The sequence below is a fragment of the Convolutriloba macropyga genome, chromosome 8 (genome assembly GCF_964194025.1).
Source record: "Convolutriloba macropyga chromosome 8, txConMacr16.3, whole genome shotgun sequence".
NCBI lineage: Eukaryota > Metazoa > Xenacoelomorpha > Acoela > Convolutidae > Convolutriloba > Convolutriloba macropyga.
In genome coordinates, this window is record NC_134475.1 from 17,195,071 (window position 1) to 17,222,053 (window position 26,983).

The 26,983-nt window shown below is 35.2% G+C and overlaps 2 protein-coding genes across 2 annotated transcripts in view; both read right to left on the reverse strand.

The window, feature by feature from the left end:
• Positions 1–26,983, reverse strand: part of LOC142344531 (ras-related protein Rab-11B-like) — a 450,398-nt gene that overhangs the window by 48,110 nt on the left and 375,305 nt on the right. The gene's annotated exons all lie outside the window — the stretch shown is intronic.
• LOC142344969 (uncharacterized) lies at positions 5,054–26,231 on the reverse strand. The gene is made up of 5 exons (XM_075397051.1): positions 26,126–26,231; positions 25,466–25,667; positions 20,304–20,354; positions 16,010–16,254; positions 5,054–5,844 (listed from the first exon to the last, which is right to left on the reverse strand). Exons 1-5 carry the CDS (start codon positions 26,229–26,231, stop codon positions 5,582–5,584), a joined length of 867 nt encoding a protein of 288 aa, XP_075253166.1. The 3' UTR covers positions 5,054–5,581.

A 26,983-nucleotide genomic window follows, 5' to 3' on the forward strand; every position in this document is an offset into this window, starting at 1 on the left:
AAGGTCCTTCGTGTAAATATTATAATTTTGTATCATTTCTTATTAATAATGGGTTAAATATAGAAAAAGTAAAAGAAAATATCAATTTATTGAAGAGTATAGATAATTTGAAATAAAAGTATTTAAAAATTAAAAATGAAGGAATCACTCTCTCAGAGCGAAAATGAGCGATCTCCCTACTCAGGAATCACCCCGAAAAGAGTGAATCGCTCTTAAAGAGTGATTCGCAAAATATTAGCAAAAAGTTAAAATTTATAAAAGAGTTAAGCTGATTTTTTTGTTCAAGTTATCCACAAAGTGGCTTCATCAATCCACAAAGTGGCTTCACAGATTTTGCAAGTTTGGTTTTACGTGCTTGTTACACGATCTCACTAGTTTTATACTAGTATCTGGGATACGTTCACTGGAATCAGTGAGGATAGAACCCGAACTATCCGTCTGATAATGGTTAATTACCAGCTTAACTCTGTACTAGTGGCTTGCACAAAGTGAGACAAGAAATGATTGATTGAAAATATAAAAGAAGTGAACATAGAGTAGTGGATATATAAAGGGAATTAGAGTAATGTGTATATGGTGACCGTATCGCGACTCTATGTTGCGGAGGTCACCATATACACATTACTCTATTTGTTCAATAATTGTTTGAAATAATTGTTCTATGCGAGACCAAAGGTTATTGGTTGAACCGATATTAAGCTAAAATTGGTGTGAGAATTTTACAGTTGTTTGTATCAAATTTTACAATTCAACGTTAAGTTAGCCAATGCCGCCAAAACCGAATTGTCTCAAAAATGTCGCCAAAAAATCACATCTTAACCCCAGTGATTGTGGAATTTTTATCGTGTAAGATCTGATAAGATGCTGACTAAGAATTTTTATCGTGTAAGATCTTATCAGATCTTACACGATAAAAATCCCTCTTATCAGATCTTACACGATAAAAATTCTGGTAAGAGGAATTTTTATCGTGTAAGATCTGATAAGACATCTTATAAGATAAACATTCCTCTTATCAGAATTTTTATCGTGTAAGATCTGATAAGACATCTTATAAGATAAACATTCTTCTTATCAGAATTTTTATCGTGTAAGATCTGATAAGACATCTTATAAGATAAACATTCCCCTTACCAGAATTTTTATCGTGTAAGATCTGATAAGACGGAATTTTTATCGTGTAAGATCTGATATGACATGTTTTAATTTTTTCAATATAACCGTATAACGTAGTCAAGGTCCTATGAATGTAAAAAAAGAATCGGTCACCTAACCAATTATGAAACAAAAAAATGCTTGTTGATTCTGTTTTGGCGGAAGTTTTAGTGTGTGTCTTAACTGTGTACTATGGCTAAACTTAGCAGTCCAAGATAGTTTTGGTCTTTGAAAAAAAATTCAGCCTAGTTTGATAATCACCGCTTCGGAGAAAGCCCCTGCCACTCAAATAAACTCTTTTACAATATCTTATAAGTCTTAAAAGACAGTATAAGATATTTTTCTCTTTGTTGCTCTGACACTTAAGTGTTGCATGCTGTAGCTTTTCGGCTACTGCTTGAGAGCAACTCTGAATTGTCTTCAATATGAAGAATATACCATACTTCAGGAATTTATATAAGAGGAACTTTTATCGTGTAAGATCTTATAAGAGGAATTTTTATCGTGTAAGATCTTATAAGAGGAATTTTTATCGTGTAAGATCTTATAAGAGGAATTTTTATCGTGTAAGATCTTATAAGAGGAATTTTTATCGTGTAAGATCTTATAAGAGGAATTTTTATCGTGTAAGATCTTATAAGAGGAATTTTTATCGTGTAAGATCTTATAAGAGGAATTTTTATCGTGTAAGATCTTATAAGAGGAATTTTTATCGTGTAAGATCTTATAAGAGGAATTTTTATCGTATAAGATCTGATAAACGTCTTATAAGATCTTATAAGAAGATGCATCCCCTTACAGGCTATTAGCAAGATGGTTTTGTCAGAAATTTGTCAGATCTTACACGATAAAAATTCCACAATCACTGGGGAAGTTACCTAAGCAGCTTTTTGTAATTTATTTTTAATCTTTACAGACAGCTTTTTAACAGGCTTTTTTAAGCAAAATCAGCAATAACATAAATTGTTGTTTATGTGTACCTTTCTTTAAAAATTAATAATCAGTAAGAATGGTTCACTGCAACATCAATGTGCGTATAGAAGAAGTTTGTGGCCTTAGTGTCAAAGAGTTGGTGAATAAAATGAGGAGTTATATCGTTGGTGGAATTAAAGAAATCCACATCCTTGGCAAGGTAAAACCACCAGTAGTATTTACACTTTTGCAGCTGTATTTTTTATCTGCTTTCTGACTTCAATCGAGTGCTTATTGGGGTTTCTCAAACTAGGAAAAAGACAATCCTGGAGATAAATTATGCTTCATAGTAATCACAATCGTTCCAGGTTTTATATAAAAATGGAAGTTTTTGTTTCTTTGTAGAATTAAAAAAATGGCTTGCCTTTTCTAGGGAAACCGTTTTATTCCGTCATGAAACCATACCATGTGTCTGCTAAAAAAATTATGGATTTTTTTCTCTCCTGTAGAGTGTAAGTGAAGATGTAAAAAGTGTATTGTTTGAATATTCTCTCGGTAGCGAAATATCTATTAAACAAAACAAGTTTCAATCAATCTATTTTTAATAGAAAATATTCAAACTATTATTGTCGTTCTATATTTCAAAACTTGGAACTTTGAATAGTAGGAACTAGACAGGACATAATCATTCAGCGTTTTTTTGATGAAACCATTACCCGTCGTCAATTATCTTTAATGTCAAAATTTATCGTTTTAACTTTTTTTTCGAAAAAATGACTTAAATTAAACCACTGGCTCTTATATTATTAACGCAACTATCAAAAAATAAATCGTTTTTAAAACACCTAGCAGTGCGCAAACCACCATTAATACTTCCAGTTTCATCAATTTATATGTTAAAAGGCACTAGTTTTGATCTACAAAACGACAAAGCACGTCAACACAAAAGAACATTAGTGAAAGCAGATTCAATTTGAGCTAACGTTATGGAAAAGCGTGCAGGTTACAATTCAAACATTTATGTTTCTACAATCTCCTGAAAACTTTTTTAACAAGGTTACCAGCAGACTGAATTTGTTTAAAAAAATTTAGAACATTTATTGACGTTGAACCCATAATGGGTTTTTGCTGTGATCAGACTCATGCAAAAGGACGATCAATAAAAACATAAAAATTTATGAGCAATCCCGAATAACGCTTATGTTTTCTAACTCAACTTATCCTAAAACAGTTGAGTCTTAATTTATTGAAAAATTTGTATTAAATAATAAATTGTTTTTGTTGCACATCTCAATCTTCAAGCCGGAGAAAAACGGACTTAAGAAAAAATAAATGGAATCAAACAATTGCTGCCGAAAGTTACCGCAATCACAGTTCATCAAATTGACTGCATACGGTTGCCATGTGACAATTACTAAAAATCAGTTAATTGTCCACGTTTTACAACTGCTGCTACAAACAAATAAGTCCAGAAAAATAATAAGAAAAAAGAAAAAAAGACTAACAGATTCGTTCGTATTGACCCGTATTTGATTAAAAAAACAAAAACGAAAACCTCAGCCGTATAAACCATGAAATGTTGTACAAAATTGTTCGTTAAAAAGAACGCTTTTTATTAAGCTTTCTTTTTTGTTAGGCTTTCTCATAATATAAGCTTTCTCTTTTATTAGGATGTTTCTCCGACTGCTTGTCTTCTCATTTCAAAAACATTATCTCGCTAAAGCGTTTTTCCCAGATGTCCTGAAACAACAAATGGGCCAGGTCCTGGATGAGGTGCACCACACAAGCCAACTCTAATCAGACTGACAAATTGGATCGCTCAAGGGGGAAAGGGGGTCGATTGCGACCTTGTTCACAGAGTCCGGCAGCATTACCTACTGTCTGGATAGACTGATTAGAACCCCATGCAGAGTCTACACGGTCTTATCAGGACTACCTGCTGTCTGTACAGTCTGATCAGAGCCCCGCCTAGAGTCTAGATGGTCTGATCATAGCGTGGTCTAGGGTCTGGATATTAATGTGGTATGATATGAGTAGTCTAAACACAGCCCTCGTCAGAATCTGTTTTGTCTGATCAGAAGCTTTTTCAGAAACTGGAAAGCCTGTCCAAAACCATGAGGTCCAACCAAAAAGGCAGTTTCCCGAAAAAAAGGGATAGTTATCCTCCGAATGAACTGTGTTTTGAAGAAAATGTTCCCATTTTACTTGATTAACATCAGACACCACGCTAATGACTAAGTTTTGTAGATATACATAAATGTAAAACCATATAAATAAATGACGCCTATTTTTCATAAAACAATACATTATACCAATGATTAATGCTACTTCAAAAGTTAAAAGTGTAGTGTCAGTGGGCCTAACCGCAGTGCGCGACTCAGGTAGGTCTAATCATAGCCAATCTTGGTCGAGATGTCTTGACCAGGGCTGGTTTGGGATGCGTGTCTCATCTTGGGATGCGTATCTCATCTTGGGAAAAGATCAAATTTCAGCAAAGACAAATCATGTTTGTAATTAATCAATTTTTCTAAAATTTTTTAAACTACAGAAAACTACAAGAATTAGCCATCTACCAAGTCATCGTTCAAATAATACAAAAAATGAAGAATTTTTCAATAACGAAGAACTGGAGAAATTCATTTCATTTATGAACAGATGAAAAACAAATGAATAACAATGAAAACCATATAAGTGGTATTGTAAGTTTCCACGGCTTGGCAAATGCTCCCCACTCCCTGTTATCAAAAAATAAAAAAAAATTTTTTCTTGAATTATGTTTTGCAATTGTTCGTGTTGCCTAATTTTTGATCTAATTTTTCTAATCTTAGAGCCTATAATAAATTTCTCAAATTTTCGTTGAGCTGGCTTTTTTCTCGATACAAACGGCAAATTTTGAATCTTGCCATCTCGAATGAAAAACAGGAAAATGGTTTCCGATTGCATTTGCATCATCCATTTTTACTTTCTGTTTGACAAAATATTTGTCGAAAATTTCAATTAGTTGTTTACAATAGCAACAGAAATAAACAATAAATGACAATCAACCGGAAATCAATATTTGAATTAAACAGAAAGTTAAGTTATATAAAGTTTTATAACAATAGAGCACGGAGAATTTTTCGAATTCGGGAAATAACAATTTATTTGCTTCAAAATAGCGCCAAAATTGATTAAATATAGGTTTGTGTGGGCAATTATGGTAGATAAATAGACAAATATTGGTAGAGAAATTGAAAAATGTTTGTCAAAAATTTCAATTAGTTGTTTACAATAACAACAGAAATAAACAATAAATGACAATCAACCGGAAATCAATATTTGAATTACGACAGCAGAAAGTTAAATTGAAATTTTAGAACAATAGAACACATTGAGTTTTTCAATTCGGGAAATAACGTTTTAATTGATTCAAAATAGCGCCAAAATTGATTAAATATATGTTTTTTGTTGGCAATTGTTGTAGAGAAATAGACAAACTCCACCCTAACACCCAAAAAATCGATAAAGTAAAAATTTAAAACTGTTCTAAGTCAGCAAAACTTTTAGGACAGTATTGGGGTCCCAAATACGAATAGGCATCTCGATGTGGGTTGCCCGTGACGGGTATTTTGCTAGAGACATAGCTGAAGAAGTGAACCACCCAGCTACATCTGAACAAATTTTCCCAGTGAACTTCAGGTGAAGAAAAGTATTGTTTGGTCCACAGTTTTGATTTGACCTCTGACCAGTGGACTGGCATGAAGGTGAAGTCCGGAAGGATTGTCAAATTCCTGTCAGCTGAAAAATATTAACAAATAACCTCCTTAGAATCATCGTTAACGGTATTCATGGAATCTTTCAATGGAAGCATATCATATACAATAACGCAAAATCCGACGATATGATCATGTATGGCAGTCGCTCTTGTTTGACTAGTTTTGCAACTCAACAAAAGTGCTAATCATTTTCCACTATTGGGTTTAAAAATTGATTTTTTTCGCCTCAAAAAGTTGAGGCGGACCTTTTTCAAAGATTACGAGGTTCTTTTTTAAAATGAAAACAGCTCTATGACATTTGGCAGTGGAAACAAAAAAGAATTGAAATCTTGTTTTTGCGTCTTTTTTAAATCTTAAACATGTAAATTATAATAACCACAAGGTCAAAGTTACATTTTGTAATATTATAAAACGAACATACTACATCTTTCCTTTGAATAATTAAAAATAACATTAAAAAAAATTAAGGTTCAGTTTCTAGTTTTCGTGAATTATTTTATAAAAATAAACTTTTAAAGCCTTCACTTTTTTGTCCATTGGAACTCGTTCGTGTCCTTTTTGCATCTCTTCTTTTAATTTTTTCTTTGATTTTTCCATTCTTAGTACTCGGAAGTTTATTCCATTTACAAACACAGTTTCTTATAACTGAATTTTGACTCCATTTTGATTTACTTTTTGTTGTGAGAGAAAAATCATATGTACGATTATTTACTTTAATTTCAACGTCTCCAATTATTCTGAACTTCTTTTGGTCTTAAGTGTTTGTTTGTTGGACAATATCGAAGCCTATTTAATAAAGTTTTTGCTATTTGAAGTTCTGCGGGAAGTATTTTATTTTCAAGAAGTCGTTTATGAGCAGTGTCATATTTGGTTCGAAAAAAGCAAACTTTTATGCCCCATCTAATTTGTTTGTTGATTCTGTCAATTGAGTAGGATGGCAAACTTTGAAAAAACATTGCACTAAATTCTAAATGCGACAAAACAAGTGATCTAAAGATATTTATTCGAGCTTTAAAACGTATTTGGTTTAAACCAGATCTAAGGCAGTTAAAACTAAGAGTCCTACCGTGACCTCAGATAAAACACTCATAAATTTTTTTTCACCATTGTTAGTGTCCAGCGAGGAGAATTGTGATAAATCCAGAAAGAAAGTTGGTTGGCATTGTTGGAATTCTAGTCAATTTGCTTTTTCGGACGGAAAATACATGTTGACTGTTGTTATTCTTGGGGTTCTATGGCGTCGATGGAATCGTATTTCCTGTTGGCTCTGCAGATGTAGTTATTTTGTTGTGAGATTGCAGTTTTTAGCGCTATCCGCATCCTCAGATCACGGGACATAATTGTCAAAAAGGTACAGCTTACAAGGTCCATGATTTTTTATGCTTCATCATTGCAGCTATTGTGGTACAAGGATAGCCCTGACGTGATATTCGAGTACATTGCTATATAATGCTGTTACATTAACCCTAGAGCATTGAATAGTGTGAACTAATAGGGAATGGCCTCCCATATTATTAATATGCTTATAACCTCGCATAGTAAGTTTACACTTCTTGAGTTTCTCTTTTGAGTGATTTTTTTGAATTTTTTTTTACGTAGCACGCAATTGTCGAAGACAAGAACGGCGAAGGATCAAAAACGGCTTTAAAAACGGACTCAAGCAGCCCTTAATCTACAGTGTCAAGATACAGAGGTTAAATATAAAGAGGACATCGTTGTGCCGATTCAGCATTTTATCAAGAAGGTATGGTAAAAGATCTCGCGAGATGACAGCAAGGATAATACAGGCCTCAGTTCAGTACACGGTACCTGCTGGACACACATATATTCCACCACCCCGCCAAGGACGGTCGAGACGGTCCAGGGCTCAATTAACACATTGAATGAGTCAACCTTGTCTACCGAGTTGCCGCAAAACAGCAATGGACCCCCGTTTGCCGATATTGGACCAAACCTTGCGCAAACTGTTCAATAAGTAAATTACAGAAAAAACTTGCTGTTCCATAGGTTTTCATAAGTGCTAATTTTCCATAGTTTTTTCATCCGATGATCAAATTATTCATCTAAACAATTCAGAGTGATCACTTAATAATTTTCTGCTGATGGAAGATTTCATAACCGGCAGTAATAAAATTTTTCCCAAATGGAGGAAATATGGTACGAAGGTGGCCCTAAGGATATTGATATACAATATTATTACACTTATATTATTACACAATATTATTACACTTATATTATTACACAATATTATTACTAATATTATTACCACAATATTAATATATACCAATATTAATACACTATATTATTACCCTACAGCTTTGAATAGTGTGAAGCAATATGTAAAGGTCTCTCGAATGATTTATATGCTTATGACCTTGCAAAATAAACTTACACTGAGTTTCTCTTTTGAGTGACTTAGTTTGATTTTTTATGTAAGATTTAGACGATAAGTTAACTGTACGTTTTACTCTTCTTTTATTCATGTTCGCTTATTTCCAACAAGGATAACTATACGTTATACTCCGGTACTTAAGCAGGCGAATAGTCTATGACATGATGACGCAGTCAAGCAGTAACAACTCTTTCAGCTTATCAATAGAATCCTTTAGAACTTCAAGCAAACCTTTGGCAACATGGGATAGATGGAAGCCATTCATGAAACTCGCATCGTTAGTAAAGAATAGCATATATTTGGCAGTGTTGTTGAGTTAAACTCAAAAACCCTTTCATTTATCCACAGGACCTGTCTAGGAAAAGCCGATTTATGATACTTCTCCGACAATTTAGTGAGATAAGCTGAAACACACTGAATGCTTTTGTACGACCTTTTTTAGTGCTTAACAACTCATTCACACTTGGTGTGAACATAATGAACCACTGAAACAATCAGTGAACTATTTCTAGGGAAACTAGTATTTCAAATACGTTATCGACGATAAAGTTTATATGAAACTTTCCGTTTAGGCCCGAGAGAAAAATTATTTTAAGGCAAAAAACTTTTGGACCCCAATTTTCTTCTTTGAACTAAGTGTATCCTTCAGTAGAAGCGCCGTTCTGCTATAGGATGAATTTATTATGGATTGGAAGGTCGAGAAATGTGACCATTTGCGATTTTCGGCATGTACCTATTTTAAAAGGTGAAAAACGTTGTTATCGCAACACGAAACGTATAGTTGACCTTTTTGCAGGAACTATGTGTTTTGTCACTATCAACTGGCTACTGACATTCACTTCTTGTGGTATTTGTTACCTAATAATCATTTAAAAAGAATAGACTCACTGAAAATTGTTATTTACAAAACAAAAAGTCTAATGAAACATTATATATCTTAAACTGGAAGCCACTGGACGCTTTTTTGTGACCTTTTACAGAGCTTAACATTTCATTCACACTTGGTCTGAACTTGATCAACCCTTGAAATGATCATTGAACTATTTAGTAGAAACGGGTATTTCAAATACCTTATCAAGTAGTTTTTCTTAACTTTATTTAGTGTGTAGTTTTTGGTTTTCAAAGGCTCCTCAATTTTGACAAAAATTCAATTCAGCAACGTTTTAGACACATATGGTTGATTTCATAAATTTACTCATTATTTGAGGTCTTTGGTTTTTTGCAAGAATCTTGCAAGATAACAATTCATCTTGCAAGATAACCCTATTTCTCAAGATTCTTGCAAGATCTTGCAAGATAACCATCCGGTCTCGATTAGGGAAGAGTCAAAACTTGATACAGTCTAAACACTAGATAGGCAACCATCGGGAATCAGAACCAATCATGTAGTGCAGAGGGCAAATAAAACTCAGAAATTAAAATTTATCAGTCAAGAACTTTTATAAATCACAATGTCCGGATATCTTACCTGACGAACTTCTTCGTAGATAGGCGAAAAACTTAAGCAGCCCATAGACAGATAAACAAACAAGTGAAAAAAGTAATAGAAGAAACAGAAGAAGACGATTCGGATAAAATTAACGAGATAGTTGAGTCAAAATTTAACAAACATTACTTCTCCAATACATCTATATCAGATTAGTATTAAGTATTGTGTTTGGATGGACAAAATAAACCGCTGTAAAGAAACATTTTTTTCGGAAAAATTAGAACGCAAGTTTTAGCTGACTCAGGAAGTACGTGCACAATGATAAATACTCAATAGCTTAAGAAAGTCAATCATCGTAAAATTATTTGGAACAATTTCGACTCGTCAAATTTGAGAACAATCGCAAACGATCCTATAAAAATTATGGATACTTTAAAACACTCAGTGGACTCAACACAAAGACGAACAGTTGAACCCAGAACATACAGAGCAGTACCGTATTGGAACTACTTCAATCAAGGGAAATAGTAAGTAAATCTAGGATAAATCTTGCATTTGTCCTGTAAAAGTAACAGTAACCAGAAAGTACCCAAAAAGTACCCAAAAAGTTGTTTTTCTTAACTTAATTTAGTGTGCAGTTTTTGGTTTTCAAATGCTCCTCAATTTTGACAAAATCCAATTCAGCAACGTTTTAGACCCATACGGTTGATCACATATGGTTTTAGACACAAAAAGTAACAGTAACCAGAAATTACCCAAAAACAATAACGACAAGATAAACAAAATGTGGTCAGCACTATACTTAAGAAACGTAGGAAACCAAATGTGAAATATTGAAGTTTTTATGGACAGCATTAGTAATGAAATTATGTCAGGAAACAAACAAAGAGAAGTCTGGTTCAGTACAGTATAATCTCAAATACTATTGCAATAAGCTGCATTTTTCACCAGACGCCACAAAACAATGTAACTCACATTTCTAACCTCGACCGGTGTCTCAAAGCTCTTTACAAAGAAATTCTACGGGTTAGTCTAACAAAATGCTTTTCACGATGTCATCAATAAATTGGCTAGGCCATATATTCATGTGACGGCATTCAACTTCTATTTTCAATGACAGAGAAAATTTTTGATACTTCTGCCATAAAAAAACACGTTGGATAATTCATGGGATCAGTACAGCACAGTACAAAAGCTATACCCAATCTAGTACACTTAATTCATTCATTCCGTGGTTTACTAAAAAAAGCTCAGATTGCCCTTGGCCAGGAGCACATCAGGATAAATTTGATACGATAAAGCTCGAGATAATTTGAAAAACAACAAACTAGCATTTAGACCCTGATATGTAGTCAAGTGTGACGTATCCAATGACGAATTTGGAGCAATCAAAAAGCAAGTCGCAAACGGATGGAAAGCTTGAAGCTATATTGTACGTATCAGGTTTTTTAAAAAGTAGCTAGGAAATATATAGTATTAATGAACTAGAAATTCGTGGCGTGCTTTGAGGTATCCAGAAATTTGAACTACCTGTAAGGGAAAACTTTTACAGCAATTAAAATAATCGTGCATCACTTTCTATCTTAAAGCCTGATAAGGTAAATTAAACATTTCGGAGTTGAATAAAAAGCTGGATAGACAAACTCATCCCATTTCAATGCATGATTCAACACATACCAGGCTAAACACTTGAGTCCGTCAAATAAACATCGTGAAATTTTTAAGCACGCGTAGAAAAATTAAAACGCGATATTCAAGTATCAGTGCCAAACATGGTAAGCAACGCAATTAGATGGAAGAATTTATCAACGCGAAAGCCAGTGGATGAGAACAATAGCTATTCAAACTCGCTTTTTGCCCTACTCGCCTGACTTATACCCTACTCGCCTGACTTCATGTACATCCACTCCAAATGGAAAGATCTTCACATCAAGAAAGTCAAAACCAGCTTTGCAATAATAGTGCGACAGAAACACTATAAATATAGTGCAGAATAGCAGTGGATTTCGCCCCGCGAATGAAAAACAATTTAGTAATCAGAGCTTTGACAAGTCAAATTCAACAAACCAGTGCGGAAACTGTAGTTAAGACTGACAACGCAATCGTAAACAGATAAGCATTGCAACGCGGAAAAAGCGCGACAACTGTGGAATATTAAACCTTGAGGTAAAAACGTACAGAAACTCACAAGAAAAACCAAAAAATCAGAAAACAGAACGTTGAAGACGATAAAGAATAAAAGGAAAAGCAAGGGCACGTGACATTGACAACTGCAACGCAATCTAGAATAAAGAACAAAATTTGCCAGCGTTTAACTGCTATGCGATAACAAGAGATGAGGGGCTCAAACAACCTCCCAGGAAATATGCAAGTCAAAATTAGCAAAATCCCAACATAATTGTTGCTAGGTTCGAGATGTGTATGCTCAACCGTAACGCAAGGACTAGCCAACGCCCCTCTAGGAAACTGTAACGATGCAAAATTAGTAACTTGCAAAAAAAATGTCAAAAACCTTCTCGAACGAGCCCTTGAAAATAATTAGTTGCACGAAAAGGAAAGTAAAAACTCGTCTGCAGACAACTGCCGGTTCGTTTTGGGTTAAGACAGCCTGTAATTGCTCATCGGGAGAGACTTGTTTGGGGCTCTCAGAATAAGCATGGCGCAACACCAATCAATTAAATGGAAAAAACTGCATCGATTCACCCAATCAATGAAAAAACAAACTGCAAAACAGTTTTCCGAATAAATCAGCAGAATCAGCAAGTCAAAAATCATACAGTTAAATCACAGTTTCACAAAAACGATCAAGTCAGTGAATAAAAAAGATGAAAATTTCCAATAATTTCTAAACAAATTTAAAGTTTCAAAAATTTAAAGATTATTCAACCAAGGCCATATTGAAAAAATTAAATCATTTTCTGACAATTATTTTTTATCAATTAAAAGGAAAACATCAGAGTAATACAAGTGAAAAATATGGTTCCATAAAAATGGCACTCAAAGGTCAAGAAAAAATTAATCCATAGAAACGTGCCAGATGACAAGGATGATAGGTAGCCTAATCTAACTGAATTCCCAAAATTTAGGCGGAAAAGCAGAGAAAATCAAGGCTTATTTCACTTGATTTGCAGTATGCTTCTAACCAATTAAACTTCCAACCACACAAACGCGGCATCGCACTTTTACTTTACTTTGTGATGATGTTACCGGCACGTACAGACTCAAAACTGGCTTTTAAAAGTAAACTGATATGTCAAGAGGATGTCAAAAAGCTATCAAAACTTCCTAATTGGTCTAACCAAATTTTACTACTTACTGCACGACATTCTAATATTATGAAGCGGTAAGCTAAATGAAAACAAGACACTTGTTAGGAAGTGCTTAGAAAAGCTAGACGATGAAGTACTAAAAGTAAACCTGTCAAAATACCATTTCGCGAAAGAAAACAATTGGTTGGATAATACTTTACAGAAAATTGCTTAAAAGCAACAGAAGCGAAAGTTCAATTCTGAGTTTAAAAGCCCCCAAATGTGAGATCCCCAATAAGATCTTTTTTTGGGTCTGCCCATCATCCAAGTAACTTCACCCTCAATTGCGACCAAATATGCTAACCTCTACAACCATTACTGAAAAAATTAGAAAAATTCTGCTGGACCGAAGAACACAAAATTCAATTCAAAGCAATAAAATCCAAGATCATTGAAGCGACTGAGTAAACATGTCAATCCAAATTTTCAAAAACACATTAAATGTGACGCCTCACGTTACGCTCTAGTAGGAGTGCTGGAACAACTAGATCATGAAGGCCGGAAAACAGTTAGTTTCGAGTCAAAACTCTTAAATACGTTTGAAACTAAGTTTAACTTTGATAAGCTAAAACTTCTGGGAGTCGTCTGGGCCGTTGAAAAGTTTAATTACTATTTGCTTTGACAAAAAATCACAGCGATCACCGACTATCGAACAATCTTTTCAAAAAAAGAAAGAGCAGAGATCAAATAAACGAGACAAGAGTAGAGTTTTACTTCGGGTTGACAGACACATTTTTGTTGAATAAAAAATAAAAATACCTCTTTTCAGGTTCCGAAAAAATCCAGAATTTTTAACGAGAAATAAAAATTACTCAAATACCACTCCGCAAGTTATATTGGCGCCGCAAAATGGGGCAACTGAGAAATTTCACACAGAAGCAGAATTCGGCGCAAGTGAATCCTGTAATTTCCGATCAACAATTGAACAATCAAATTGAGAATACTGAACAAAATCATATCATCAAAATACCCAATTCAACTTAGTCTGCTACCCTCACACACCCAACATCATACCAAATACATCGATTGAACTCAATTTCGCCTTAGGAAAAATCTTCACAAAGATTCTGCTGGCCAGCCTTACAGCGAAAGACAATGCTTTGAAAGATGTGAGAGATTGCGCCCTGACAGGCAACAAAAAGCATAGCAAACACTTCACACCATATATCCTTGGATTCTGGTGAGATCTTTACATCGAATTGGGGTGTGTCTGTGTCGATGAAAAGGTAGCGATCCCCAATGTGATCAATACCCGTACATTGACGCACTGCATAGCACTGAATACAGATATACTTCGAAAAAGTGAAGTGTGGGCCTTAAGTCGAAACTAGTAAATAATTAAAACCATTAATCCCTTCTAATAAATATTTTTCGATTAACACCTGTAGGGAATTGAATGAATGTCCCTGAGAGTTTATCATCATTCACCCCATTGGCGAAACAATTATCAAAGGACTTCAAACTCTCGCAGAACAAAATCCAAACTCAACAATCAATCTCCAATTGAAAATACTCTTGTCACAATTGCCACCATTTGCCCAGAAGTATATTTCACGCAATCTTGACGAGCGAGCTAGGACACTTCTGGAAGCAGAAAACTCAGATTCATATAGTCTGTAAATTTGATCCAAAAATCCCAATAACATTTAATTAATTTACGAGTACACATCAAGTACATGTTGCCATTTAATTTTCTTACATAATTACTTGAAACGAAAATACGCTTCGCTTAATTTTCGTTCTGTAAAGAGAGAAATTTAGCAATTCAGTACCCCTTTCATCATAATTCCACATGTTTAATCCATGCCTTTAGTTAAAATAGCCAATGGACAATCATTCCCTCTGAACGTTCTGTTGAACTGTCTGTTCACTCCAGGCAAAAACAAATCTTGTTCCTTCACTAGTTCAATCTTTTCATACCGTATTTAAATTCGCAACCATCATTTTTATTGGAAAATCATTCATAATTTTTCTCTCCTTACCGCCAGTCAATTCAATGTTAGTCTGTTGTCTCTCAATCGGCCAACCGCCCATCGAATCAGACAACCCAATATGAGGCATTGATTTTCCGAACAAACCACTCCAATTAAATATCTAGTAAAATAGTCTGATTCGGATCACGAATCAACTCTTTTCATTTATATAGACGGCCTGTATAGCAGGTCATAAACATTTTTCAAGTTGAATCACTAACCATTATGATTATGCCAATAACTACGTTATGTACATGTGTTATGCTAAACATTTTTTGAATCACTATCGCGGTTAATGGCGTCCTCTTTTTGTAACAATGGTCAAAGTTATCAATAGCTTTTAATACTCTTTGGTTTATAAATCATAATTTTTTTGTTATATTCTCATCACCTATTGGGCTACGCAAATCAATGATAGTGAAGAACGCAGACTAGATTAATCGCAGATCATTTTCTAAGAAAGCTTTGAAAAAGCGTAAACTATCAACTAGTTATATTAAATGTTTTTTGAAAAAGTTATAAAAACGCTCCATAAGTAATTTTAATTAAATTTTGAAATAACCAAAAACATGGTATCTTTGTTGACGAACGGTTGCTGCTTATTAATATAGAAAATTTTCAGTTTTCTTCCATGTTTTTTTCCTTAAATTGTGAGCAAAAAAATTGTTTTTGTTCGTCCAAAAAATTTCTGAATGACCCGATTGACTCAAGTTGATTTTCGCCCACATTTTGACCGCTACCCCTTAATTTTGAAACCCAATTATTCCACGCCTATATTATTTCACCTCGATTTTAATACCTTGATAGGCAAAATCAACTTTCAAAAAAGGAATATGAGCATGATTTTCAAATAGGGCTTAATGTTTAAAATCATTTATTAGGTTTGGGAAAAGAATTTGTGGGATGAAAAGATAGGTGAGATAAGAGTCGAACTTGTTAAGCGTACTCAGATTTAAAGCCTGTATGTCGGTGAACGCGGTATGGGTGCGCTTTTAAAAGTTATTTTCAACATTACTTGGGGAAACTGAACTGGAGTTTACTGTAGAACCGTACAAACGAGTACCTTACAAAAATCTAAAACTCACCATGATCTGCCTCTATCACACCATTTGTCAACTTAGTCCTTCTATACATATTCTTTGCGACAGTTGAACTCACATTTGGGCCAGCCTGACCTCTGTAATTTCTCTTTGTGTCATAATTCTTATTGACGTATTCCAGAACATTCTTCGGGAACTGATGGTGGGGTGTGAAATGAAAGTGTCCGTTGTTGAGATAGATGCCGGTTTGTGACGAGGGTTTCAATTGGCAATTCGATTTGGAACTTAAACTGAAAAAAAAATTCTGAAGAATAAAACATATAAAGTATCAGATTTATACACAAAAAAACTGATGAAAAAGATCCACTTTGAGTGGGATTCTTCACTCAAAATTACATGGGCAACCTGGACCGTAGCCAGACCCAAAAGACCCTCATGCCTTCAAATATACTTTAGTGGGCTAAAATGGAAATTTGAACGCTCGCAATTTTTGTACCATCGTCTTGCGCTCAAAGCTACCTCTGATCCGACCATCCCAGGACCACAATTATTTTGTATTACAGTCTGTTGAGAGCAGGCATATATTCCGAAGGGGATCCAGACACTGTAACTTTGAACGCTCAATTGTTTTGGTCTTGATTTTTGAGTTGGGTGCTGCAGAAAATTACAGAGCAAAATATTTACAATGCTTGCAGGAGAGTCTGGTCCGAACCAATTTTAATCAGGGTGAAATCGATCATAGGTAATTTTGAAACTCTATCTCTGCATTCACTTTCTCCTCTGACGAGAATTGCACTGTGACACGAATGAAATTTGTTATACTCAGTCAACATATGCTTGCTTAGCAACAAGAATAATTGCTCAACAAGAACTTTTCGACCTACATTTTTATGTCTTGTCATGTCTTGATAAGCCTATTCTAAAAGTCAAAATTTCTTGAAACACATGCGAAAATTTCAGTCTGTAAATATCTTCACGTTTTCTTGTGAAAATCGATTATCAAAATATTTCAAGCTTTCTTTCATCGGAACGTTTTGTTTTAAATTTCTGATAATGACTTGTTAAGTTGAGTTACCTGGGTCACTGGATGGCCTTGCGAAAAATACGTCTCAGTTGGCCCTTGATCAAAGCAGCCTGGCCTCAGCCAGCTATGTTTTATTTCAATTATTGGAAGCAATTCGTTTTCAACAGCAAAGAGGAACCACCATATTGAAGAAGAGTCCTAATGATTGAGCAAACACGTTGTGGGGCGCGATCCACAAAAAGAACTATTACGCTTTAGCTTTTGATTGGTTGATAAAAACAGAAGGTGGAAAAATATTACATGCAGTAAAGTTGTATAATTTCAGTTCTTACCACTACCACAACTCCGTTCAGTCGCTTGTATTAAGCACCCCTATTAACTTAGAAATTAACTTAGCAGAAATCAGAACGTTTTTACCTCGAACCCGCACTTGGAAAAACTTAGCAAAATACTGAATAACAACCGTACTAGAAGGAAAAAACTCTATAGCGAAACCTCCTTGAATAAAGGAATGCCACATGGCGACAGAGATTTGGAACGTTTTTTCTGCATAGATAAACTCTCAACATACTTCTACAAAACAAAGACCCTCCCTTTGATTCAATTAGAATTCTGACACACATATTTAAATGCTACTAATAATAAATAGCCACATTGCAAATGTTGAAACTATATGGCCATCGCCCGTCGGTATTCCAGTTAACGTCACATTCGACGACAATTGAGAAGGAGTTAAATTCATTTACTCCGGAATACAGCCATTGTACAATTTAGCAATCTTTACATGGAATTCAACTTGGTTGTACAACAACATGTACCGCAACCAGTGAACAAAGGCTTAAAGGCTTTGTTTTCATAAGCATATCAGAGAAGGAGGAAGAAAACAGTGCCCGGATTTTGTACACTGGACAGCTAATTTTTCAATCAAAAATACTCCACCTTACCTTGACCATGAGGAATAAAAAGGGTTCACTTGGGTGCAAATGTTCAACTTTTCGTTCAAAACTTCTTGACAGAAATATTAAACGCTAATATAACTGAATATTTTTGCGCACTCAAAATTTTCGAAGTTCAAAATTGTTCTTCCCAGTTTTTACCCCAACCAGACCAATATTGACGCAATGAGTTCTTAATTGTATTTTACAGGAAATTATGATCTGAGTTTTATAATACAGAACCGATTGCCCCACTTATAAAGATTAGGCATAGCGGCCTAGGGAGTTACTTCATATATTAAGATATAAAATCTAGGGTCCAGTCAAGTGTTTTTCCTTGCAGTTTTTGCAGAAATCTCAGAATTTTTGGCAATTTTTAAAATTTTCCTTTGGTTCAATCGCCTAATTGATGACGTTTAAGACTGCTCCTTTTTGGGTTTGTTTCAAGTTTTTATTTTCAGTGTTTCAGGAACTTTTTTTAGATTTGTTCCAAGTCTTTTCAGTGTTTCCAGATAGTACTTCAGATTTTTGCAATATTCGCAGAAAATTTATGCTAATTCTTTGGAAGCTAAGTAACCAAATTGATGAAAAACACTTTTTAACGGTACAGTTTGTCGCCACCTTCTACTAATAATATTATTTATGGGGGGTTTGACTGTTTGAAGACAGCTCTAAATTGTTCAGGATTATGACTAAACAATTTTGAGTTTAAATTGTGACATTTTTAAGTCCTTATTTGTTCTATTCCGACTAATTTGAGAAAAAGAAAACTGAATGCATCAAAATACAATTATACTTAAAACTTTACCAAATAAAAGTATAAAAACTGAAGCATTTTGAATTAGATTTGGATGAATGCTCAGAAAATTGGAAAAACAATGAATCTACAATTTCATGGAAAAATTAGAATTGGGTTAAAAAGACATCAAACCCTTTCTAGCAAAATTAGTAAGCTGAAAAAATAAAAAAATATTTTAAATTCATTGAATAAATAATATCATTTAAACATGCACATCATAATTGCTTGCCATTATTTGTAGAAAGAGGAACTACTGCAAAAAATGTGTAACATCCTCACAAGATCTGAGGTCATGTTTGTATTTGTTTTTGATAGCTTTTTTCAAACAATTATCTTTTGCAAGTGATCGAAAAACATAAACAAACATAAACAGCATTACGGCAATTTCGGTATAGTAAAGCAATGATCATTTAAAGTATTCTCGCTATGAATGAAGAACTGTTGGGGATGATTGATTTTGTCTAAAATAACAACATTAAAATTGGGCAATCTTGCTCTTGGGACAATTATCTCGTTCACGCGTCTTAGCAGTTCACAGAAAAACATTTCAAAGCGAATACTTTCATCGATGAGTTCAGGATATCATTTTTTATTCAGTATTTTGTCAAGAAGTGATCTTCTTTCACAGTAGGATACGCTTTTCTCCGACGTTTATCGAAAGAAAAACGGTTTTAAATAAAATGCAACAGAAGCAGGCAGAACAAATATTTAAAAAGATCTCAGAATTATAGTTTTTCGGATAGGAAAGAATTACACATTTCAATAAATATTTTATTAAACTGAAGCATTGATAGCATAAAGAGCTCCAAATGGCTAGTATTGCAGATAGAAAACTGCAAATCTTCTTTTAAATTTGTATTGATAAAGAATAGTAAAGTCTTTTCATGATATAAAAATGGTGAGTCACAAAAGTAGAGATAGACAGGAACAACTTAAACACATTCAACTTCAACGTAATGCTTAAAGATTTAGTTGTTCAAAGGTAAAGACCAAAATTCTCTCCTTTATGTTTTGAACATCACGGTTCTAAAAGTAAGAATATTTATTCTGTGTGAACTATGTACATGAAAGGGTTTGCAACCTTTTATTCTCGTCAAAAACAAAAGAGACGGAAGCACGCAACATCAACGAAATTGGGCCAAAAACGAGCAAAAAAGATGAAACAATACAATAGGGAAAACAGAATAGGAAACGACTATCTGCAACAAATCATAGGGCCTGCTAGCGCTTCATTAACGACAAGGGGATGGAGAACGGTAGACATCAAGTATTCAACTTTAAGTTGTGCAAACTTGGCTGTAAGGAAACTAACGAAAAAATGATAGACATTTTTTGAAATATTCAATTGCGACGCTGCACGAAGTTTGGATCTTGGGTACCTGGATAGGAACGAGCATCAATTTTTCTATGACGAAGAGAAAACAATAAATTTGGAATCTCTCCTTTTCTTATATAAATCTGAGAATCATAGCAATCAAGGTAGAGAAAAGGGACCCGTTTGAGAATTGGTTCATTGAGAGGGAAAACAGAAAAAGGTCGACGGCTCTGAAAGTCCTCATCAGTTAAAGTCTTATCCCATACCTGTTGTTCACTGCTCCTCGTTTTTTAAAATGCCTTGAAACAAGGCTCCTTCTGTAAACAAATTCTGAATTAAATGCACATCTCTCCTGTCGGGATATACAATTTCAATAAAGTTTCAAAGCTACTTTCAGCCATTGAAGTAACAGGAAGAACATTTGAATTGTTAGACAATATAAAGTTTTCCATATCCTGGATTTTGTCCAAAAAATTTCAGACAATTATCTGCGAAGTGGTGTTCATGTCAATGTTTTCATCGTTTGCTGATCTAAGATTGATATAAAATGAGAAAAAAAATCATTTTTTTTACCGACAAATGATTTTTCTGGGAACATTTTCGAATTTTTCGACTTTTCCTAATTTCTCATTCACGAAGTCTGTTTTTTTATCATCCACATAAATAGGTTTTACAGTATTCAACGGAGTCAACTGCTGATGCAGCCATTTGATGCATATCAGCATGAAATCTTTCACTGCTGTGATAACGTTTCTCTTCAATGATTCGCTGTCCTCACATTCCTTAATGCTAAAGCACTAAACTTCATCCTGACTGTATGTCTGGAACAACCGGAAAAATTCGTTAAATCGCTATACAAACTAGATAAACTTGAAGTTAATATTGTTTTTGATTACAGTCATTTTTTGTGTAGGTTACGCTTTTCTCCGAAGATTATAGAACGAAATACGGTTTTAAATAAAATGTCACAGAAACAGGCAAAACTATAGTTAACAAAGATCTGAGAACTCTCATTTTTCGCTGAGGAAACAATTACACATTCGAATAATTACTTTATAAAACAGAAGCATTGATAGCATAAAGAACTCCAAATGGCTAATTTTGCAGATAGAAAAACTCCAAACCTTCTTTTAAATTTGTATTAATAAAGAATAGTTACGTCTTTTCCTTATGTGAAAATGGCGAATCACAATAGTAGAGATAGCTAGGAAAAACTTAACCACAATCAATTTTACCCTGATCTTTTCAGATTTAGTTGGTCGAAAGAAAACACAAAAATTGTTTCTTTTATGTTGTAAACATCACGCTCCTAAAGGTAGGAATATTAGTTCTGAGTTAATTGTTTGCATGAGAGGGTTTGCATGTTTTTAATCTCGTCAAAAACAAAAGAGACGGAAGCACGCAACATCAGCGAAATTGGGCCCCAAACGAGCAAAAAAGATAAAAACAATAGAATAGGAACTACAGAATAAAAACAACAATGCGCAACAATTCTTAGGGCGTGCTAGCGATTTTTTAACGCCGCGGGGATAGAGAACGGTAGACATCAAGTATTCAATTTTATGTTGCGCAAACTTGGTTTTAAGGAAACTAACGAAAAAATGAGTGATAATTTTGAAAAAATAAGTTGCGATGCTGCTGAGAATCATATCAATTCAAGGTAGAGAAAAGGGACTGGTTTGAGAATTGCTTCATTGACAGGGAAACAGAAAAAGGTCGACAGCTCTGCCAAAAATTGAATTGTTTCCGGTGCTCTGATCAATAATAATCCTTAGGGAGTACAACAAATTTATACAAGGATTGTCACGTGAAACCTTCCACAGGGAGAGCAGAGAAAATTTATCCCAGGATTATCTATACATTGCGAGAGATATTTTCAGATAGAACTGGGCAAATTCAGATTACATACAAGGAAAATAAAAAAAAGAGTCAAAGCAATTGTCATTTTAGATGGTTGAGCAGAAAGCTTTGAGTATTTTTGCGAAATTGTGGTTATTACACCATGAAAAAAATTATGTTACCCTTTTAAATGAAGTACCAATTTCATATCCCTTACTTAGTAAAAACACATATGTGCAAGTTATTGAAAAGTAGTTTACTTGAAAAATAGGTGTGTGGTTCTGATTGAATTTGGTACGCATGAACAAAATATTATATCGCAAAAACAGCTAAATAAAAGGTACCCGTGAAAATGAGCTTCAAGATAAATGTTTTAAACATGTATTTGACTTATCCGTCCAACTACTGCAAACGCAAAAGAAATAAAACTCTGACGTACAGCAACACGTTGAGCGTTACGTTAGCAATTTTTCTGTATTGGGGGAAATATTTCGATCATATAAATTGTTTTCAACTAACCAATTAGACTACTAGCGAAATATTGAACCAACAGTTATAAATAACCACTTAATTATGTCTCGTTCAAGTATGATGACGTGATGTCGATCAGTTCATCAATTGTTGAAATTTCAAGGTAGAGCTACATAAGACTTCTGCTAAGAGCCTAAGAAAAGAGCAAAATTCAGGAACTAAATTGAGAGATCAAACTCACATAAACTCTGAAAAGTCCTAAAAAAACTTATCAGTGAAGATAGTTTTCTAATACAGAAATGACAACTAGAAGTACTTTAACATGTTGGGGCACGGGTACAGACAACTTCTCTTCGAGACCTTAAAGTGATATAAAAACAAAGATGAAGTAACGACGACTAAAGCAATGCTGATAATGAAAAAGTTCTACTACACCATGAGAAACGATATGTTGAAACTTGGTTGTACCTTATCCAATTAGGATAATATATGTCTTCGCTACTGATCACAAAAATTCTCCATTTAGGAAACTAACAAAAACACGCAGGACAAGATACGATAGGATATCGCTGGTGGACAATCAAATGTTTTTTTGCCAGAATAACTACTCGCTCTAAAAATGTCTCGTGTGAAATCACACGATTTTTTCTCGTGTGATGAAAAATCACACGATTTTTCGTGTGAAAAATGCGTCTCGTGTGATTTCACACGAGAAAATTTTCCTCGTGTGATGAAAAATTACACGATTTTTCATGTGAATGAATGTATGAGGAAATGAAGCAATTTTTATAGAAATATCAGATTTTTTCCTCGTCGTAATTTCCTTTAGAACAGACGGTTGATATATCCATGATAATTTCATGCTACATTGGGGTCTTTTTAGTGATTAAAACCAAAGATAATACTTTAAATTGAAAAAGTTGGGTATAAAGTGCATTTTTTTCTTTGTTTTGTCATTTAAAAGATTTCAATGTACTATACGAATCTGGTGATTTCAATGTACTATACGTGAAATCAATGGTGATTTCAATGGACTAAACACCCAACAAAAAGAGCCAATTAAAAAGAGTTTAATGCTTCTCCTCTGCAAGAGGGCAACCTCACATCTGCTGTTGGCTACTGGACTAGGAAGAGGAGAGTTGCTGCTAAAAGATTGAATTGCAGTCTTCTGGAGAGGTTAGGTTGAAGCTTCAAAAAGTCCGAAACAACCAAATTTGAATATTTCAGAGTCCTCCTTGTTTCCTCCTTTTCCATATTCTTTAAGTTTAGCCAATAGATAGCATTGACGTCAGAACAAATCGACGTCTTTGACGTCAGAACGCATCGATGTCAAAAGCATTGACGTCGTTTGGTAATACGTACCGCTTGGAGCATGAACTTGGAATTAACGGCCCTCTCCTCAACATCCTTTCCTATTTCGTTCAATCTTACAAAAATCAATCAGAACCACGCGCACCTATTTTTCAAGTAAATTATTTTCAATAAATTGCACATATGTGTTCCTCGTAAATCAGGGGTATGAAATTGGTACTTCAAGAAAAAGGGTAACATAATTTTTTTCACGGTGCAATCAACCACCTAAGCCTCGCTTCATTGCTGATTTTTGTTACTAAAATCAAACTAAAACATCTCCTTTTCAATATTTGCTAATAATTTTTGTTTGGTTTTGCCAACTATGACGATTTGTTGGATCTTGGATCAACTACGTATGAGGAAAAATTTACGGAGTAAGACTTCAGCAGGATCATTGGATCAGATCTAGGATCATTGGATCTAGGATATTGAACTGTAGATATCTTTTCGCACGATGAGAATGATTTTAGCCGGCTGGTGTCAATTCCTACAATTCAATTGCAAATGATTTTGAAAGACCTTATAAAAATACAGTCAACAATTGTTGACTGTATTTTTATAAGGTCTTTCAAAATCATTTGCAATAGAATTGTAGGAATTGACACCAGCCGGATAAAATCATTCTCATCGTGCGAAAAGATATCTACAGTTCAATATCCTAGATGGGGATTTGAAACTGATTCACAGAAAATCGTAACAAAAAAAGCAAAAAGTGAGGAATTGAACAAATTGGACACCTTGTATCTTCAACATTAACGCCTTTAATGTATTGTGTGTAGGATCGGAAAATAGGTGCAATTTAAGACTAAAGTAATTGTTGCATAGCCTCAAAAGTTTATGGCAAAAGAAATATGCCTGAGTCAAGCGCTATTCGCTTGACTAAGGGAATAAGTTAAAACAAAATTCATTGACCAACATATATGAACAAAAAATAATTATATGCAGTCTACAATTTTCTGCTGAATTCTGCTTTTTTCTTAATGATCCAATGATCTTGCTGAATTCTTACTCCGTTAATTTTTCCCCATACGTAGTTGATCCAAGATCCATCAAATCGTCATAGTTGGCAAAACCAAACAAAAATAATTAGCAAATATTGAAAAGGAGATGTTTTAGTTTGATTTTAGTAACAAAAATCAGCAATGAAGCGAGGCTTAGGTGGTTGATTGCACCGTGAAAAAAATTATGTTACCCCTTTTCTTGAAGTACCAATTTCATACCCCTGATTTACGAAGAACACATATGTGCAATTTATTAAAATTAATTTACTTGAAAAATAGGTGCGTGTGCTTCTGATTGAATTTTGTAAGCTTGAACGAAATAGGAAAGGATGTTGAGGAGAGGGCCGTAAATTCCAAGTTCATGCTCCAAGCGGTACGTATTACCAAACGACGTCAATGCTTTTGACATCGATGCGTTCTGACGTCAAAGACGTCGATTTGTTCTGACGTCAATGCTATCTATTGGCTAAACTTAAAGAATATGGAAAAGGAGGAAACAAGGAGGACTCTGAAATATTCAAATTTGGTTGTTTCGGACTTTTTGAAGCTTCAACAACGGACTTAGCCCTCTCTCAAGCTAACCTCTCCAGACGATTTCAATTCAATCTTTTAGCAGCAACTCTCCTCTTCCTAGTCCAGTAGCCAACAGCAGATGTCAGGTTGCCCTCTTGCAGAGGAGAAGCACGGGAAGCCAAGAGAAGACCAGGAGCAGCAGAGGGACTTGCTCCTGAGAACGTGTGTGAGCACGCAGTAGGCAATCTTACACTGGTGGTCCAGGAGCGGCTACTGAGAGGAAAGAGGAGACGATTTCCAGCTTCAGATTGCACAACGAGGAGCTGGAGCGAGAAGAGGTGGCGGCGTTGCAGTGGCTCCAACGGCAGGAGGCCTCCAAGCCCAAGTACCTAGCATAATCCCATCGAAGTTCTTCAACTCTTTCGACCGTTGGGCGAGACACTTCGATGCTGTCTGTCAAGCGAACGGGTTGAATGACGCTCAGTCAAGAGGAATTCTGCCATCAAGCTTGACTGGTCATGCAATTGACGAGTAGTACAAACTCCCGGCGCAGTTTCTGCACCATGAAACAGAACACCCAGCATCAACACTCCCGATTCAACTCAATGAGTTAAGGAAAAGGATAAGAAACTACCCAAAACTTGAGAACGGCCAGGGCCGAATTCAAAAGCCTGCAAAAGCGCAAGTCTGACAAAACTGTGGACTTCTACCAACGATTGCGGAAAGTTAGTGAATCGGCCAATGCAGCTCTAGCGGCAGATAAAAGAGACTTGGCTGCGAAAGAGACCTTTAAAGAAAGATTGATGGACCAGGACGTGAGGGGTCACCTACTGCGGGCACATACTGTGGGGGGCACCTAACGCAACGTTGAAGGCAGCATACCAGAGAGCATTAAAATTAGAAGCAGTGACCAAGGTTGAGGCTCAGAGATACCGGGCTCTTGTCCTGGCGTACGATATGTGGACGTTGAAGGCACAGACTTAGGAAACAGTAGTGCTCTAGAATCAATAAAATCATCTCTTGTGCTCTTGTGCAGTCCCCTAAGAGACAGGAGGAAATGATGCAGGTCATGAAGAAGGGTTTTCAGGCAATGGAACCTCAGCGACCAATAAAGAGCGAGAGCGGGAAGCAAAACATTGAGTGCTATGCGTGCCATGAGAAAGGGCACTATTCTCAAAACTGTCTAAATAAGAAAGAGCATTTACATGACGATTGGCCGGCGCGCGAATATAATCCACCCAGGACTGCTCAGACCAGCAATTGGTCCACCTTTTTTCTCCTAAAATGACCCGGATCCTGAAAAGCAAAGTCAATGGGAGAAAGTAGCGGCCCATCGATACTAATGAAAGCCGATATTGGTAGAGCTGAACGAAGAGCTGTAGTGGACACCGACAGTGGGGTAAACCTCATGTCCAAGGAGATAGCAGACGAGTACCCCGTGCAAACACAGAAGTATGACGTGATAGTGTACCATGCGGAGGGCAAGCAGATCCGACTCCTGGGTAAAAAAACCTTGCCAGTTTGCATGGGAGGCAAATTTGTGTGCGATGCAGACTTTCTGGTAGCCCCGATGCTGCCACTGGAAATAAACCCTGGCAAAGCTTTCCTTAAGCTCAATCAATGTTCGATCGACTTCCACGCGGGTCGATTATTTACCGGTACAACTGAATCAAGTGCTGTCGCTTACGATTCTGTTTTCAAGACCGAATTGATTACCAACACCATTGACCACGGTCCAAATGAGATGAAAGGCTTCGAGGGAGGATTTT